At 37.4% G+C, this 20,555-nt stretch overlaps 1 protein-coding gene and 1 pseudogene across 1 annotated transcript; one reads left to right on the forward strand and one right to left on the reverse strand.

Annotated features, from left to right (window-relative positions):
* Nucleotides 1-6,898: 6,898 nt before the first annotated feature.
* Nucleotides 6,899-9,535, reverse strand: LOC121764115 (annotated as a pseudogene).
* A 7,025-nt stretch (nucleotides 9,536-16,560) lies between these two features.
* On the forward strand, nucleotides 16,561-18,265 carry LOC121764116 (pelargonidin 3-O-(6-caffeoylglucoside) 5-O-(6-O-malonylglucoside) 4'''-malonyltransferase-like). The gene is made up of 3 exons (XM_042160188.1): nucleotides 16,561-16,577; nucleotides 16,954-17,416; nucleotides 17,522-18,265. The coding sequence occupies exons 1-3, from the start codon at nucleotides 16,561-16,563 to the stop codon at nucleotides 18,263-18,265; spliced, it is 1,224 nt and encodes a 407-aa protein (XP_042016122.1).
* Nucleotides 18,266-20,555: the final 2,290 nt, after the last annotated feature.

The raw sequence follows: 20,555 nt of genomic DNA on the forward strand, positions 1-20,555 counted from the left end.
TCCCCCCGTTTGAACGGGAGTGTCTGCATCCCCGAGATCTATCCCCAACTCCTCTAAAGAGAAAGTATCACATCCAGTGAACTACGTCTCCGATGGGGTCGATGTGTGCGAAGAAGCAGTCAAAAAATCAAAACTAGGGCGATAGACGTTGCCCCCCCCCGGCGTCCCCTGCATCCCCGGCTGCCACCCCGGCATCATCTGCATCCCGGGTTGCATCCCGGGTACCCCCTGCCCGCCCAGCATCGCTGGTCCGCTCTACATCCCCTGCCATCTCGGCATATTACCCCCGGATGCCATCCCGGGCATCATCTGCTGCCAAGGGTACATGTTGTAGTACCCGGCCATCGGACCCCATCCACTTCTCACGGGTACCGTGGGAGTTTGAGACCCGCTCGACACTGGAGTAGACTTGTTGTTGTGCTCCATTTCGCGTTGTTGCTCTTGTACAAAAATGAAGATAGAGAGAAAACTCGTTAAAACAAATGGTGCGAATGAAAATGACGTGCAAATCGCATATATATAGTGTTTCGAAAATTAAATAAAAATAAATAAAAAATTGGCTGGACGATCGCTCGCCGATCGGGAGCCTGCAATGGCGGTCAGGTGATCGACGAGCGCATCGGTCAGCGCCCGGGAATCGGCGTACGCTCGCCGTTTTTCTAGCCGATTTGGCGCTCGCTTGCTGCAATGGTTCGGCGAGCGGACCGGCCAGCCCCAGGAATCGGCTAGCCGGTCCGCTCGCCGCCATTGTGGATGCTCTAATGCGCTGCCCTCTCTCTTTCTTCGGATATTTTATGATACCAACTATTTAAGGTTATTTTTCTTAAAATTTCAGTCAATTAATTTTCCAAATGGTTGATACTTATATGGAATAAGTTGGTTTAACAATTATAACATACCTTCTTGATGAGTATTGATATGCTGTGCGCTCCTTAGAGCATCCACAGCGGTTGAGCGCAAGCGTCCGTCCGTCCGTGCCAGCGGCGCGACATCCGCTGCTCGCCGCTGCGCTCTTGCCGCTGGCACGGCGCTGCTCGATGCATCGAGCACGTTCGTGCCAGCGAGCAGCCCACGTGTCAGTCGTCCATTAGCGCCGTTGACAATTTGATTTTTTTAAAAAAAATCAGATTTGATTAAAAAATACGATTAAAAATAAAAAAAAATATATTTTCTCACTTCCCAAAAAATTATATCCGTTTTCTACCCACTTTTAATTTATTTTTCCATTTTCCCCCAAAAAATACACATTTTCATCTATAAATACCCCCACTTCCATACCAAAAATTCACACCACACTACACAATTCTCATCTAAATTCTCTCATTTCTATTCTTACAATTCTCAATCTTTCCTTCACTCACAACAAAAAAATGTCCGGCTCCGGTGATCACCCCTCCGGCTCCCACGGTTGGAACTCCGATTGGTTCGGTTCACAACCATTTCCTAGTCCGGAAACGGAATATTCGGCCCCTCCTCAAACCCCAGGTTCACAAGTTCCGGGTGGCTACCGGCCTTACCCGATCGACGACCAAGATGCCCCCGAAGGGCAATACTGGTGGACAAATTTAACCACCCGTACCTAGAGCGGGAGGGAGCGGCCCCTCTCAAACTCCTCCTCTTCCTACTCGTGGTGTGCGCACCCCGTACACTCCGGGGAGACGGAGCAATTATTCAAAGCGTACTTGTCAATCTCTGAAGATCCGGAGGTTGGCATGAACCAATCCGGTGACCATTATAGGTGGCGCATCTGTCGCCGGTATAATCAAAACCAGCCGGCTGGAACAATCGAGCGCAACGAGAGTATGTTGTGCAATGCCATATATAGAGCCAACGAAGAAATCCTAAAGTTCCAGGGTTATTACCTTCAGGAAGAGCAGTCGGCGGGGAACGGCCAGAGCGAGCTTGACATCATCAGTTCCGCCTTGGTGACCTACAATTCCATGAACTACAAGCCGTTCAAGTACCTCAACATTTGGCAGGAGACGCGGGCGCATCCGAAGTATAGGGGAGGCGTATCATCCTCATCTAGTTTCTCCTCCAAACGGTCGAGGTCGGTATCCCTATCCGATGTCGGCTCCGAGGATGTGGCTAGCCAACTTACCGTAGCTAACTTGGGTAGCCCCGACGCCGGCCCGAGCAGTTCCCAACGCCGGCCGCAAGGAAGGAAGAAGGCGGTGGCCAACCGCCGTCGCGCCGCGACTCTATCCGCCCCCACTCCCGCTCCCTATGTGCCACCTCAACCCCCCACCAACTCGTTGTGGGGATTTTGGCCCAACTCAATTTGGCCAATAGGTCAACTATGAGTCCCGAGCAACTTCGATTGCATGTGGCGATGATACGGGGTCTCAAAATAACATTGGGGGTAGAGCCGGATGAATAGTCATCCACGGGGGTAATTTTTATTTAGGTGTTTAATTATGTAATTTTTAATTTTTAGGATTTTAATTATGTAATTTTTAATTTTTAGTATTTTAATTATGTAATTTTAAATTTTTAGTATTTTAATTATGTTATTTTTTTTTTTTGTAATTTGTAATATTATTCCGGTATTTTTAATGCATTTTAATTTTGTGGAAATGTTTTTATTTAAATTGAATAATAGAATGGTGAGACCCTTGAGCTTTTCCGTTCGGAAGAGCACGGATGTGGGTGTTGTGCTCTTGCCTAAGAGCATGGAGTAAAAGTGGGACCGGGCCTACATCCGTGCTTTTGGCAAGAGCACGGATGTTAATGCTCATATGAGCGCCAGCTTGAGCGCCTGGCCACGTCATCAACTTTTCTCTGATTACTTTTATGTTTTCTTCGAAGTTAAACCTAAAATTCTGCCTTCAAAAATTTCTGGAAAAATCGGGTTACTAGGGCACTTTGCCTTTAAAATTACAAAAATGTACCCATTTTGTTATATATTCCATATATGGGGAAAACGCCAATGAAGTTGGCGTGTTTTTAAGTAAAAACGCCACCCGTATTGGCGTGTCTTCACGTAAAAACGCCAACATAGGTGGCGTTTTATATTTGTGTCGTATTTTGGGCGTATTCTCTCCAATTACAATTACGTTGAAACACGCCAACTTGGATGGCGTGTATTACTAGAAAACGCCTTTGGAGTTGGCGTGTTTAAGGAAATACGCCAACATAAGTACCGTGTGTTGAAGGAAAAACGGCAACATGAGTGGCATTTTTTTACAGGAAAGACGCCAACAACAGTGGCGTGTTTAAGGAAAAACGCCAACCTGAGTGGCGTGTTTTAACAGGCTGATATACCGGCCTCCTCCCCCAAATCTCGAAAACATCACAGCACACACACTTCGCGATTTTCTCCAAGCAGCGCCAATCTCCGCGAATTCGCCCTCCATTCATCAATCGGTGCTATTCTTCCCCAAATTCATATCTTTTACATTATTAGAGTAATTGCAGGATAGTTAGCTAGGGTTTGTAATGGGTTGTGAATTGAGTTGAAATATTATGCATTTTGGAATGTTTAAATGACGTTATTGTTGATTATTTTGTTAGATTGTTTGGGTTTAAGTGAATTTGTATATAAATTTGATTATAAATCTAAACCCTAGGGTTGTTATAGCTAAAAAATTGGGCAAATTGATTTGGTTTATATGGGTTTTGGTTGATGTATATTGTTTAGTTTGAATTGTTAATTTTGTTTATATTGTTAGGTTGGGCAATTTGAAATTGGGCAAATTGAAATTGTTAGGTTGGACAAATTGTTAATTGAAATTTTAATTTTGTGTAGGTGAATTTTGTTATGATTTTGGATGTGGAATGTTGTGTAGGTAAATTTGTGTATCGTGAATTATTTGATTTTGGCGTTCCATTTTTAAATTGGATTAAATTGTTAAGAGAACTTTGTTAATTCTCTCCTTACTTTTCCGTTCTCTTTGTAAAAAGTAAAAAAAAACCTCTCTGCCTCTCCTCCAACTTGTAAAATCCTGAATTAACAAAGTTCTAAAATCAGAGTAAACCGAGAATCGGGACTAAAGCTGAATTCCAGAATAAAAAGTTCTAAAATTCAAAAATCAGAGAATACCTGAAAGTCTGAATTCTAAAATTATTGTAAATCAAAAATCCAGTTCTAATGTAGAGAAAAAATGCATATACTCATTCTTTTGGTTAAAATGATGCAATATGAGAGTCATCCACCTTTGGTTATTTCGGGACAATCGGACATTGTTTGGATCTCGATAGTGAAAAAATCCAAGGCTATGTTCGGCGAAAAAGAAAGAGGAAAGAGAGAGAGAGTTAGAGATAAATGCTAAGCAGATAGAGAGAGGTGGATTTCACGTATAGAGTTTCTGAGAGCATCCACTATAGTGACGGATGTCCCGGCAGACATCTCAAAACACCTCCTGTCACGTCATAAGGGCATCTCATTCCACAATAACGGACATCCCCAAGGACATCCCGACCGACATCCACAATAATCAAAATTCACAAATACGAGATTAAAATTTCGACACGAATACGGGAAAAATGCAACCATTTTATTTCAAAAAAACATACATATTTAAATTTAAAAAAATACATAGTTCACAAAAAAAAAGCCCACCCCAAACCAAAAAACGATTCAAACAAAGTACATGTTATGTCTTGAATTTGTACAGTTTGCCGCTAGCCGAACGGGGGTCTCGTAAGATATGTTTTTGTTTTAGGCCTTCATTTTCGACAATAATACATGCGTTAGAGTTTTTTTAAAAATCGTATATATAGAGTTTGCAACGAGCCGTATATATAGAGTTTTTTAAAAAAAAAAAAACAAAATTTGGGATGTCTGCTGGGAAGTCCGTCGTGTCACCGCAATAGCGGACATCACGTCGGACGTCCGCAGAAACCTGCGGACGACCTCTCGTCCGTCGACGACGTACGTGTCCTCCCATTTCGACGCAATAACGGACATCCCGTCCGGGACGTCTGCTATTGCGGATGCTCTGAGGGTGAGAATCTATTTCGAATCTATTTCATGTATAAAATTGATTTGTGCCTCATACTTTATTTTATGTTATGGGTCTACATACTAGTGCTTGATGGGTTTAATTTTGATATAGTTAATTGATACATAATTCATTTGGGATTAATTAAATTTAATAATGTTTTATGTTATGGGTCTACATACTAGTGCTTGATGGGTTTAATTTTGATAGAGTTAATTGATACATAATTCATTTGGGATTAATTAAATTTAATAATGGGATTAAATTAATTGCTTGCGATTACATTCTCTAGAATTAATTTAAGTAAGTGAGTTTGTATGTTTTTTTATTCAAGTAAATCTTCATATTTGTTAAATTATTTAATCTCTTGATTAATTAATACTAATAATTAAATCTTCAAATTTAATTAAAGTGAATGAGTTTATGGAGAGAAGAAAAATAAGATGCTTATCTTAGGAGCATATCGTCCACTTTTATTTATTTCTAGACGCTAAATATACTATTATCTTTTATTGGATATGGTGCATTGAATGAAATCCAAATCCAAGTTAGTTAATATTGTTATACGGAGTCGGAAGTATATGAGGTGAACTTTCTATCCATACATATAAATATGGTAAAAAAATAGGAAGTATATTTGCAACAATATTTATTTATGGAAATGATGTTGTCTTACCATAAATGATTTGTTTTATGTGATGTGGAGTCTATCTGTTTTGGTTATACCGAATGTGCTATGCCAAATTTATGAATCCAATTCGGGTCTAACAAGGGAGAGTCCCTATACGGACTAGTGTACACGTGGACTGTGTGTCATCGAAAGGGTTGGCCGGTTAGGTGACTGTGGAAAGTGGCCACTTTCCAGTCACAAGATGTTCTGATACGGTGAATTACTGAAGGAACTTAGATTGCGCAATCGAACTTTTAAGTATGAGAAGTAGGTAATCTCGGGCTTTTATAAGTAACCCACTATGATTGATGGCTTGACAATATATAATTGTAACTTGTGGCAATGTGTTCACTGCGTCCATTGTACTCAACCCAACATGTATTTCTAAATATGCAGGTTGAGCTGTGATGGAGTGGAGGGTGCTGATCCAAGTGGGGCTTACTCCTATATCTATACAGTAATATCGGAGGTTCATGTCTTCATACATGGAACCGCATTCAATTGTTTTCGTTGTAGTACGACTATTTAAGATGTATTTTGAAATATGCAATTTTAAAATTGAATAGTATTTTAAGATTTACTGCTCCCTCTGTCCACAAAAAATAGGACACTTCATTTTCTGCACTCGTTTTGAAAAAATGATAATAAATAGTTAAAGTGGAGAGAAAGAAATGTAAGAGAGAGAATAATATACACAAGAGACTTCTCTACATTATTCTATCTCGTACTTTACTTATCATTTTTTCAAAACTAGTGCAGAGTGTCCTATTTTTCGTGGACGGAGCGAGATTATTTAATGAGTTATATAATTATTTGTCATATATTTCGCATCTCCGAATTAAATATTCTAGATACTTTAATGAGTTATATAATTATTTGTCATATATTTCGCATCTCTGGATCAAATATTCTGGATACACGCTACTGACTAACGTTATTGCATGTATCGTGGATGAAATAAAAAAACACTGGCGTGATTTAAAAAAATGGATTATAACCGCAAATGAGACTTATTTTCATAGCCGTATTACTAAAGCCATGAAGTAGACATTTCCATTAAGATAAGGCTTTAATTTATTTCTCCTAAGCAGACACAACATGTGCATCATGCATGTTCATGGAGCTCGATCCGATGAAACATTACTAGTGGAAATGAAGATAATTAAAACAGACAGGTAATTTGTTATATAAATTAAAGATTATAACATTCAGATCACACTTATTTGAAAATCAAACGCAACTTGAATTATATTAAAATCAAGTTTATGGAAAACCGTATTAATATTTATTTATTAATCCTGCAATAATCTAAGGCTGATTCAACGTGAGCTGCTTTTGTTTTGTAGTATTTGACGTACTCTTCAAGCATGAAGTCTCTATAAACCGCAGGCTTGTCTTTTGTGACGACAGTGGCGTATCCAGAGTTTTTAATTTGGGGTACGAATTATACGACAAATAATTGTGATATAAATAAAATGATATTAACTACAAAAAAATTTAAATAGTAAGAACTTTTTTATATGAAGTACGAATTTACTAAAAATATACTCCCTCTGTCTCACAATAGGAGTCACTCTTATTGTAGGCATAGGTTTTAAGAAATGTAAAGAATAGTGGGTTGAAAAAGTTGGTGCAATATGTGACTCACTTTTTTATGTTGATTTTATAAGAAAATGTGAGTGAAGTGAGTTAGTGGAATGTGAGACCACTTACCATTTATGGTATAAATGAAGTGTGACTCTTATTGTGGGACAAGCCAAAATGACAAAGTGTGACTCTTATTGAGGGACGAAGGGAGTATTACATAAAATGTTAAAAAAAATAATTTCATATTAAAAAAAATAAAAGCATTAAAAAAAACTAAGAATTTTTTTATTTGAAGTACGGAGTTACATTACTTAAAATGATAAAAATAAAAAAAATAAAAGAGTATAATATAATAAATAAAACAATTTAAATAAATAACAAATATAATAGGAAAATCAAAATAATTAAAGCATAGTAAACAATCCTAATGTCTAGAAAATAAAATAGGAGTGCAAATTTTACTTTAACTAAAAAAACTTATTACTACTACTACATAACAAAAACGAAAATGTTAGTAGGAGTGCATTTAATTAACTAACTAAAAAAAACTAATTACTACATACTGTAACAAAAATGAAAATGTTAGTACATAAAAAAAAAGTATTCAAACATAAACATAATTAAATACAATGAAAAGGAGAATGCATAACAAAAATGAACATGTGAGTATAGAAATAAAAAAGTACTATATTCAAACATAACTAAAAAAAAGAGAGAAGGAGAATGAAAATATAAAGATTCGAGCGCCAGCGGAGGTTCGAACTCTAGGTAGTGGAGAGGTATTACCAGCGAGTTACTACTGAACAAAGGTTTTATGTTAGGTCCCACTAAATATATTATTAATACCATGAATTTTGGGAGTACAGTTGTACCTCCTTGTTCCCACATGCATACGCCACTGGGTGACGAGCTATTTGATCGGACCGAACGGCTTCCTCCATGCTCGCTTGTTCGGTGTTCAGAAGGTGGCCATTGAGATCCTCGGCCCCGCCAACTGGGACAGCACTCTATGCTCCACGCTTATGAACTCGTCATTGCTAAGAATCTGCAGATGATAATTTAATCAATAAATAAAATGAAAATTACAAAACATTAATGTATAATTGGCAGCAGTTGACTTGGCACGAGTTTTAAAAGATGTAGCGGGAAGTGTGTGGAAAATGTTAGTAGAATGTGAGACCTACTTTTGTATAATTTTATAATAAAATGTGAAATGGAATGAGTTAGTCCACTGCCAAAAGTAGTAAAAAGGTAAGGGTGTCAGTTAAGTTAAATAGGGAAAGACGAAAAAGGAAATTGTTGCTAATTAATGGGCTACAGAGGGATTAATTAAGTGAGGGTGTGATGACTGACCTGCATGAGATCACTGAAGTTGGCGATGAGGGCCCCAGGTACGGGCGGTACATCGACCCATAGGTTGTCGCGAAGCATCTGAAGGCCGCCGAGGGTGTCCTGGATGAGCAAGATGAGCATCTGAATGCTTCGGGGCCCCGAGGGTTTTGTGAGGCTCGGGACAAGCCGTGTAATACAAACATGATATTGCTTGGTTTTTCATGCACTCCATTTTGGATAAGAAATCAGTTGGAAGGCCTAAGGCTTCTGAGACCAACTCTGCCATTAGTTCCCTCACCTCAATCATGTACTTTACATACTCCTCCAGTTCCTTCCTGCAAACCAAACCAAATTAAGACAGGTGTTACAAATTAAAAATGAGAACTCATCCCAACCTGTTAGGCATGAAAGCCTATTTAGTGTATAAAATATATATCAAGTGTTTTCACAATCGATGTAGGACACTGAGTTTGTAACAATGTACCTGCAGGCTGAAGGAATTTCAAGAGGGTCAAGATGATCGTCCGTGTAAAGCAAATTCAAAACATCCCTCCAACAAGCAGGATCGCCTTTGTGCGCGGGGAGGTTGCTATTGCACTTCACTAGCTTGCTTCTCTCGTAGGTGTAGAGCGACTCCTTCTCCTCGTATGGGGAGCTCGTGGAATCTCTTTATATATTCCAACATGGCGTTCATTGTCTCCAACGGAACGCCATGGTTGATGATGCTGAAGAAGCCCCACTCTCTCGCAGCCTTACCGATCGCCTCCACCACTTCCCTCCGCCTTGCTCCTCCACTCTCCCCCCCCGTCAGGTCTATCACCGGAAGCTCAACCGCTGCTACCTTGGAGGTCGGGTAACGGTCTATGACCTCATGTGGATGCACGAAGAGACGGGGTATTTCTGTCACTCCAACATCCACCAGACCCTTCACTCCCGTTTTTCTTTCGTCGAATTCCTCAGCTTTTTTCTCCCAATCGAAATCTACCTTGCTAACACCAGCCATTTTCCTGATCGATTGCTGACAATGAAGATAAGTTATCATGTGCAAATATGTATGCTTAAGTAGCCAACTATATATAATACTCCTTCAATTTCTTGTTAACTGAAGCGTTTCTTTTTGGTATGGATTTTAAGAACAGTGTCAAATGGATGGTGAATAAAGTAAGAAAGAATAAAGTAAGAGATATGTTATTTTTTGACAAAAATAGAAATGACTCAATTAACATTGAATTTTCCAAAATAGTAAAATGATTGTATTAACATGGAACAGAAAGAGTACTTATTACCCAATCTTATAACACGACGTTTTATCTGACTACAAAAATTTATTGCAAAAACATACTCCTTCCATCCTATTATAAGTAAGACGTATTTTTTTTAGGCCGTCCTTTTATAAGTGAGACATTTTCTTTTATGGCCAAAAATAACATTTTATCTTTGTCTTACTTTCTCATCTCTTTTACTTTTTCTCTCTACACTTTTTCACTTCTAAAAATTTGTACTTAAAAGAAATGTCTCACGTATAGTGGGACAAGGAAATATAAGATATGGTATTTAAAAACTTTAAGTTTTATGAATTAGTACAAAAAGAGCTTGACTGAAACAAAAGTTATTTAATTGTTTGGCTTGGAGCAAGAAGAATCTCTACTAGCTGGATTCTTTAATGGAATTATTAAAGTTTTATATTCATCAATGTTCAACTTATAACAAATCTGACAAGGAAATTGTACCAGCACATATCTATACCTATGATTCACTTATAACAAATCTGACGAGGAAATTATATCCACATATATCTTTATATGGCGAAGTGTTAAAAGAGTAAGCTACTATTTAAATGCATATCTAGATAATACGAATTTATTTTATTATAAGAGTGATTTAGTTCACTACACGATAGGAATGTGTTATAAGAATTATAATGCTATTTTTTTTAAATTGCTAACTTGCTAATTTATTAACGTAGTTTATTCAAAATGACAACACCATCACATTAAAATGTCAACACAATCTTGTGTTGACATTTTTATATATTGTGTTGACATTTTAAATATAATTGTTAACACAGGGTATTAAAATATCAACTAAGTGTATGTTGGCATTTCCATTTGATCGTGTTGACATTTTTAATACACTGTGTTGATGAGTTGACAGATTAGCTAGGAATCACACTTTTCTATACCTATTATAAAATTATGAGCGGATTACAAGATGTTTACCCTACTAAGTCGTGCAGCTTAACCTCATGCCACATTAGAATAAAAATTTTACTAACTCTAAATTAATAATTTGTTTTATCTACTATGTCTAGGGCTGACCATTTTCGATACGACACGAAAACTTGACATGAATGCTCATGAAATTAATAGGGTTGAGTCAAGCCTTACTAAATTTTTGTCTTTATCAGGTTGACCCATTAGGAACCGCTTATTTCAGTTTGAATTGGGTTGAGTTCGGGTAACCTGCTAAAATATAATAAAATTATTTAATTATTTTTATTAGAAATATATACTTAAAATTTATTTTATAGGTCTATGTAAATAAGGTTTAAATAATGTAAATTGGGATTTTGACGTGTAAATTAGGTTATAAAATCAAGTTTAATCATGTTTTAATCATGCAAATCGCGTTTAATAATATAATACTCCCTCCGTCCCCGAATAAGAGTCGCTAATTTCCATTTTGGGTCGTCCCCCATTAAGAGTCACTCTTCATTTTTACCATAAATGGTAGTAGGCCCCACATTCCACTAACTCACTCCACTCACATTTTATTATAAAACCCATATAAAAATATGGGTCCCACATTCCACTAACTTTTCTCTATATTTCTTAAAACTCGTGCCCGGTCAAAGAGCGACTCCTATTAGGGGACAGAGGGAGTAATATAATCTCGTGTTTTACATCAAGTTTGTGCTGTTATCATGTAATTTCAACCCGATTTATAATGTGTCAATGACAGATTAGTGTCGGATGCGGGTTAGGCCTTATTGGGTTGCGTCATTATTAGGTTGATCTGATAATGACCTTACCAACATGAATTGCCATCCTTAACCTAAAACCCGACCCTTTAAGGAAACTCTCAACACGAGCACAAACCCGACCTCCTACTAATAGTAGCGGTTTGACCACATATGTCGTATGCACGTGTCCTATGTTAGGGAGTTTAAACAAAACGTGAACACATCAGATGTCCTGAAAGGCGTGAAACACTTTCAGATCAAATCAATTTGGCGGTTCTACCAATATTTGATCGGATACAATTCAGGTTTGAAGATATTCGTATGTAGATTTTGTAAATCTCTTTGAACCCAGAAATTGATCATAAGAAGAGGCTGAAAATCAAGAGTCGCGTCTATTCGTTTCATAACTGTTTTTAACAGTTTTTGGCGGGAATAGGAAATTGCAAAATAGTCGTTCAACTTTCGGAAATTACGTTTCCGGATGAATTTTCTGTACAGCTCGACCCCAGCCAGGGGCTCTGCCCCTTGGACCCCACTACTCGGGGGCGCTGCCCCCGAACCCCCGTCTAATTATAAGGTATTCAAATAAGTGTACACTCCACACTTCCAACTTATTTGATATCTCATTATGATCACGTTGATCAATCAAGTTAATCCAATTACACTAAAATATCCAACAATCCTCCCCTATTTTAGTGCAATCCTTAATTAATCAAAACATGTCATCTCAAAATTCAAACTTTTGCATAAATGAAATATCGTAACGATTGAATTTCACCTTAGCACATTATACATTCCATACATTCGAATACCCATGGTGTCTCTAAGGATTGAACCATGGGAACTCACTTTGAATACATGAAGATAATGTACACAAAAGTTTACATACAAATATGTCTATCTTGACACTATGTATACTAGTCTATGTCCTTATCCTTCATAAACATGTCGAAGCCAAGTCCTAGCTTCTTGAAGCGGCTAATCTTCATGCTTATATAGGTAGTTCCTTTATTCTTGAACCTAAATATGCAATTTTTCAAAAGAACTATTAAGAGTATATACATTCAACCTCCTTAACTTGTAGGTTTGAACACATACCTTGGGATGATTCTTCAATGTGTTCCAATCTCCAAATATTAAGCCTTCCACATTGAATTCAGCATCTAGTGTCATACTAAATGGGAATTGGGTATCTTAATATCAGAGATTTGTAGTGGACTTTAATCCCATCCCTATAGCCGACTTGTGCACAAGATCTCTACTTAACCCTTTGGTCAAATGATCGGCTAAATTATTGTGAGTTCTCACAAACTCCACAGATATCACACCATCCGTAATAAGTTCACGAATCATGCTATGTCTAGCACCTAAGTGTCTTGACTTTCCATTATACACTTGACTAATGCCTTAGCAAAGGTAGCTGCACTATCGCATCTGATAGATATAGGTGATATCGGTTTAGGCCACAATGAAATTTCATAGATTAAATTTCTTAGCCATTCAGCCTCTTTACCAGCTGCTGCTAATTCCACAAACTCTGATTCCATTGTTGAATTTGTGATACAAGTTTGTTTCTTTGATACCCAACATATAGCACCACCTACAAGACGGATTACCCAACCACTTGTTGAAGAATGATCTTCCATATTTGTAATCCAACTTGCATCCGAATAACCTTCAAGAACAGAAGGGAATCCAGAATAAGACAAACTATAATCCATGGTTCCTTTTAAGTATTAAAATACTCGATTCATTGCTTGCCAATGGATTAAACTTGGATTGTGAGTATATCGACTCAATTTTCCAACTGCAAAGGCTATATCGGGTCTAGTACTAATCATAGCATACATGAGTGATCCAATAGCCTTTGAATATTCAAGCTGGTTCACAGCAACTCCTTTATTAGGCACGAGTTTTGCACTAGGATCAAAAGGAGTCTTAACTGGAGAACAATCTTTGAAATTAAATTTTTCCAACACCTTCTCAATATAATGTGATTGAGAAATGGAAATTCCTTGTTCTCCATGTGTAATCTTAATTCCAAGAATCACATCAGCCTTCCCCATGTCTTTCATCTCAAACTTAGATGACAAAAATTCATTTGTTTTATCCACTTGATCTTGGTCAGTACGAAAGATGAACATGTCATCTACGTATAAGCAAATGATCACCCCTTTACCAGTAGTGTCGAATTTTCTATATACACACTTGTCTGCTTGGTTTAATACAAAACCATTAGACAACACCACGTCATCAAAATTTTGATGCCATTGCTTGGGGGCTTGCTTTAGTCCATAAAGAGATTTTACCAATTTACATACCTTATGTTCATTACCAGGCATGACAATGCCTTCTGGTTGTTTCATGTAAATCTCTTCATCTAATTCACCATTCAAAAAGGCAGTCTTAACATCCATTTAGTGAATTATTAGATTATGTATAGCAGCAAGTGCTAACAATAATCTAATGGTGGAAATCCTTGCAACAGGAGCATAGGTGTCAAAGAAATCAATTCCTTCCTTTTGTCTAAAGCCTTGGATAACCAATCTGGCTTTATATTTGTGTATGCTTCTATCCACCTTCATCTTCGTTTTGAAGATCCATTTACTATTCAAAGGTTCACACCCAGGTGGTAAATCAGTCAGTTTCCAAGTATTATTTTGGATTATAGAATCCATCTCATCTTGGATTGCCTCTTTCCAAAATGCAGCACCCCTCGATGTCATTGCATCTTTGTAGGTCCTTGGATCATCACCAATATTAAAACAATATTGATATAGAAAGTTAATTTCATTCCTTGATCCTTCTACCAGGTACAATTGGAACTCATCACCAAAAGACTTAGCTTTTCTTGCTCTACTACTCCTCCTAGCCTCAGGAGGTGTATTAGTCACTTTGTTCGTCACATCATAGTTACTAGAGCTTGCAATCATACCTCTAGGTTTAGGTAAAGATGTGAATCTATTCTCACTGCCAAAATCAGCATCTCTTGACTCAATAATAGAGTGCACGGATACGTAGTCATTAGGTTCTATGTAATAGAACCTATAACAGACAGAATTCTCGGGATAGCCAAGAAATACACAATCTATACCTCTTGGACCTATGGTCTTTATTTTAGGGTCAGTTAGTCTTACTACATCCCGACAACCCCAAACTCTGAGATAACTCAGTTTTGGTGGTTTTTTATGCCAAAGTTCATAAGGGTTATCTTGTTTCTTTTATTAGGAACTATGTTCAATAAGTAACAGGCTGTTAACATAGCCTCACCCAAAAATCCTTCACTTAGGCCAGAATAGCACAACATTGAATTAATCATTTCTTTCAACGTTCTATTCTTTCTTTCCGCTACACCATTTTGTTGTGGTGTATATCGAGCAGTGGTCTGATGTACTATACCAGTAGATTCAAAATATACTGGATCATAATACTCACCCCTTATCAGTGCGAAGAACTTTAATCTTCACACCATGATGAAGCTCTACACTTTCTTTAAAGATTTTAAATTTATCAAGAGCTTCATCTTTTGAATGGCACAAATACACATTGCAATATCTAGTAGCATCATCAATAAACGTAACTACATACTTTTTATTACCAAGTGATGGAGTCGAATGAAAGTCACACAAATCACTGTGTATAAGTTCTAATACCTTAGTATCTTTACTGATATGTTTATTGAAAGGTTGTCGAGTAATCTTAGTTAACATGCAAGTTTTACACCTTTCAACATTCAATTCAAAAGCTTGTATTAAACTCATTTTCGACATGTCTTTCAATCTCTTATAATGTACATGTCCTAATCTAGCATGCCACAATTCTGATTTACTAACATGATTACTATAACTAGTAGAAGTCATGCAAACAGAATTATTAACAAAAGAAACATCTAGATTCAACCTAAACATTCCGCATAGATAACCCAATCCAATAAAAGTACCATGTCTAGACAAAATGTATTTATCACTTTCTAACACTTGTTTATAACCACAGTTATTTAATACAATACCAGATACTAAGTTTTTACAAATTCCAGGTACATACACAACATTTTCTAAAACTAAAGAGTTTCCGGAAGTAAATACTAGGCTAACATTTCCTATTCTTTTGATTGGTTCAGTTGCAACGTTGCCCATCTTCAAAGAAGATCCATCTTCAATTGGTTTGAAATCTTAGAACCGTTGACGATCCTTGCACACATGACACGTTGCACCCGAATCAACCCACCACGAGAGATCATCTTCCTGCACATAAGGTGCTTCAGAAATTATTGATGCATAATAATTCTCAACAGAATGATCATTAGGTACAGAAAACGAACCTAGTTCTTTTCCCGGATCCTTGGATCCACTTATACCAGCCTCGTTCTTTCCCTTACTTCCACCGTTTCCAGACTTGCAATCCCTCTTGAAGTGCCCGGATTTACCGTACTTCGAGCACATCAGTTTAGGATTCTTATCCCCAGCCTTACTGTTGTATCCTTGAAACTTTCGTTTCCCTTTAAATAATCGTTTTTCTTTTCCAGCCTTGGAAGATTCACCATCTTCTACCATGTTCACAGAAGATCCACCCATTTTTTCCCACTACCGATATAGCTCTTTTCCATATCACGTATGGACTGTTCGATTTGGAAGTCACTTCCAAGTTCGACGAGATTCAATTCCTCCTTATTATGTTTCAAATTATTTTTAAAATCCGTCCAGGAGGGTGGCAGTTTATCGATAATGCTAGAAACAGAAATGGATATATCCATTTTCATATCATATTGGGAAAATTGTCCCAATATCCTCAACAATTCTTTGTATTGTTCCATGACAGGCATCGAATCCACCATTTTATAGTTAATAAAATTCCCAACAAGAAATTTCTTGCTAGAGGCATCTTCTGCCATATATTTGGCTTTGAGGGAATCCCACAACTCTTTAGCAGACTCTACGTTTTGATACACATCAAAAAGGGAATCAGACATACCGTTTAAAATGTGACCACGACATATGTAGTCATCATTCTCCCATTTCATCCGCATTCTCGTCTGTTCCAGAGTTTCATTATCAACAGCCTCAGGCATGGGAGTACTCAGAACGTACACGACCTTCAGACCCGTTAACATGAAATGCATCTTCTTCTGCCAGCAAACTTGTCCAACTTCGCAAAATCTTTCGTTGCTTCCTTCGCCGTTTCCTTGTTCGACATTTTCAGAAATTGATTTGATCTTTGTTTGGGAGTTTAAACAAAACGTGAACAATCGGATGTCCTGAAAGGCGTGAAACACTTTCAGATCAAATCAATTTGGCGGTTCTACCAATATTTGATCGGATACAATTCAGGTTTTGAAGATATTCGTATGTAGATTCTGTAAATTTCTTTGAACCCAGAAATTGATCATAAGAAGAGGCTGAAAACGAAGAGTCGCGTCTCTTCGTTTCATAACTGTTTTTAACAGTTTTTGGCGGGAATAGGAAATTGCAAAATAGTCCTTCAACTTTCGGAAATTACGTTTTCGGAAATAGTCCTTGGACCCCAGCCAGGGGCTGCCGCCCCTTAAACCCCGCTACTTGGGGGCGCTGCCCCCGAATCTTGGTGGACTTCTATCCACTCGCCGGAAGATACATCAAGGAACAAAGCCTTGTCCACTGCAACGATGACGGCGCCGAGTTCGTCACAACACAAGCCACCGGCGTCGACCTCAACGACGTTACCGGAACGAACGACACCGACATTCTGCAACACGTGTATCCCGATTCCTACTACCGATGCGACGAGGATGGCTCGAACCCACTCCTGTCCATCCAGGCCACCCATTTCCCCTGCGGCGGCGCCATCATCGCCGTCAACGTTTCCCACCGAATCTTCGACATACCATCCATAACCACATTCATATCCGTCTGGTCAAGCGTCCACCATCCTAATAAATCTGTTCAGGTTAGATAGAAATCCACAGGTTTCCATCCTAAAAATAATTTAATATATAGTGGTTTCAGTTATCTCTTTATATTAATATTTAATTATTTTTGTTTCAATTGCCAGGTCACGCCGTCTTTCAACATCCCGTCTCTGCTCCCCTGCAAAGAGCACAGGTTTGGGGTGAATTTGAAGCGATCCAGCGCCGAGGAGCCCAAGATTGTCGCCAAGAGGCTACTGTTCGACAAGGCGGCTTTAGCCAGCCTCAAGTCAAAATTAAAGCCAGACACGATCTCAGATGGTGAGATCGTGTCTGGTGTTATAGCAAAGGCCTTGGTCCGTCTGGACTGGGCCAAGCATGGGAAAAACAGAGAGTTTGTGGTTTTCCAACCGATTAACATGCGAGAGAGGACGATCCCGCCTCAGTCGAAGCACGCGTGCGCGAATCTGACATTCACCACGCTCACAGCTCCCGTGGCCGCCTCGGAAAAGATTGAAGTGCAGGAAATCGTTGATGTGATAGGCGAAGGCGTTCGGGCCAATGTAGCGGAGCTTGCGGGAATACTGTCTCGGGATACGGACGGACGAGATATCATCATAAAAAGCTTGGGGAGCTTGATGAAGGCGATTTCAAACCGGGAGACGAATTTCATAGTGTTTTCGGATTGCAACGAGTTTGAATTCTACGAGGCGGATTTCGGGTGGGGGAAGCCGGTGTGGATGACCATCACACCGCAGCGGCTGCGCAGCAACGCCACGGTGCTGACGAGGAACAGAGAGGGAGATGGGATTGAGGCATGGGTGCATTTGTACCAAGATGACATGCCTCGCTTCCAGGAAGATGAGGATATCACACCATTTGCACACTAGGTAGGAAGGATTAATCATCCAAATATATTACTCCTCATGTATTTCATTCTGTTTGTTAGCTTTCATGTATTTGCTCCTCATTCCTGTTTTCAACAAATCAACATAAAATAAATGAGAAACACCATATTTATAAATGGGGACGGTATTTATTTCAATGACAAATTCATAATACTCCATCCGTCCATGATTAACCGAATCGACTAAAGGGTGGTGTCCGGAATTTTCTTTTTCACCAGGCTAAATGTGTGAGGACTTGCTTAAAGCTAGAAGATAGACGGAGCATAATCAAAGAACCAACTCTAGTATACATAAAGGTGCAATATAGCTCGCCCTACTTCCTGGTCAGTTTTTGTTTGGTGGTTTTGATTGATGTTTGTTTAGTTTTTGGTTTCCTTGTTTTGCTTGGAGGTTGCTTTTCTTAGGTCTCTCTTGATTATCCTTTGCTTAGCTTACTTGTTTTGCTTTGAGGTGTTTTTTCTTCTTTTTTTGAACTAATTTGTATGTTCTGAATTTTGGTTCCTTTGCTCATCGATCTTAGAGTGATTTTAGCCTTTTCACACTTATAAAAAAAATTCTAAAATCTCAATTTATTGGTCATCTAGATAGTAAGATAGAATAATTAAATTTGTTAATGGTGTAGTAGCACTTAGACTTAGATCAGTGGTCCCTGATCTAAGCACATGTTCATCACCTACATATTCTAGAAACATACTAACAACATTATTTAACCCTATATAATGGTTTATGCATCATAATAGAATTAAATAACACTTTCAAGCTACGCATACAGAAAATCAATTACATTCGACTTTCGACATATATATAATCACTTAACAAAATTTAGTTTAATTTTTTCCTTTTCTTCAATTTTTCCATCTTTCTTTTCCATTACTCCCTCTGTCTCATGTTATTTGCATTTTTCTATTTCGGCTCATCCAAAATTACTTACACTATTTCTATTCTAAGTCAAATTTAAAGTATTTAATTAATATATTATGTTAGTTAAGTGTTCAATTCATTTCAAATTTACAGTCTAAAATGCAAAGTGCGACTAATATGGACTGAAGGAGTATATATATAATGTATTTCAACATTAGGTTAAATGTAGACATGGAAAAAGTGTTGGAAATAAAATTTGTTATATTAATAAAATTTACATTCTAAAATGAAAATTGCGACTAATATCGGACCGAAGGAGTATATATATAATATATTTCAACATTATGTTAAACGTGGACATGGAAAAAGTGTCGGTGAAATAAAATTTGTTATTTTAATAAGCGTGATTAGTGATCACTTTCAGCCACATTAGTCCACATATATGGACTCGTGAAATAAAATTTGTTATTTAAATAACCACGTTATTCCACATAAAGAAAGAAACTACCAGCATTATATATAGTGTGGACTCGTGATGTAGTCATATTGTATGTACCCACAATATATGGACAAGAAAATGTATTTATATTTTTGGAATTATATAGCATATTTTTTTTGTTTTTCCTATAAATCTTTGTTTTTATATTTGATTCAACTCAGTGAATTGTCGAGTAAATTTGTTATGCATAAACCGGTTTTAATTAATGCAGCGTAAAGCGTACTTCTCATTCATTCCAAATGCTAATAGAAAATACAATATCATGATTAAAAAATCTAACGCGCAATCAAAATTGATTCTCATCGTAACGTGTGATACTCCTTTGTCCACCATTTAAAAAGTCATTTTTACCTCTATCTAGATTTAAAAATAATTACTTGATTCTATGAAGAAAAATCAAAAAGTAAAATAAAGTGAGAGTGAAACTCATTTTCTATACTATTAGTTTTATAATGAATGGTGAATGTATAAATATTAGTAGAAGGTAAGATTCATATATAAAAATATAAAAAAAATAAATAATTCTTTAAATTGTGTGCAACTCAAAATAATAAAATATTCTCTCCATCCCACAAAGATGGTCTCATTTTTCTATTTCCGTTTGTCTCACAAAATTTGTCTTATTTCATTTTTTACTATTTTTAGTGGTGGACCTCATATGTCACTAATTCATTCATACTCACATTTTATTATAAAATTAATATATAAAGTAAGACTCACGTTCGACTAACTTTTACAACTCACTTTTTATTATATTTTTAAAAATTTGTGTATAGTTAAAGTGAGACAATCTTTGTGGGACGAGGGGAGTAACTTTTAAGTAGAGGACAGAGGAACCAATCCTTATTTATCTTTTGAACTCAAGATATCATCATCGGGACCATGATATTATATGAAAGTTGTTTTTTTCCT

The sequence above is a fragment of the Salvia splendens genome, chromosome 14, assembly GCF_004379255.2.
Source record: "Salvia splendens isolate huo1 chromosome 14, SspV2, whole genome shotgun sequence".
Lineage (NCBI taxonomy): Eukaryota > Viridiplantae > Streptophyta > Magnoliopsida > Lamiales > Lamiaceae > Salvia > Salvia splendens.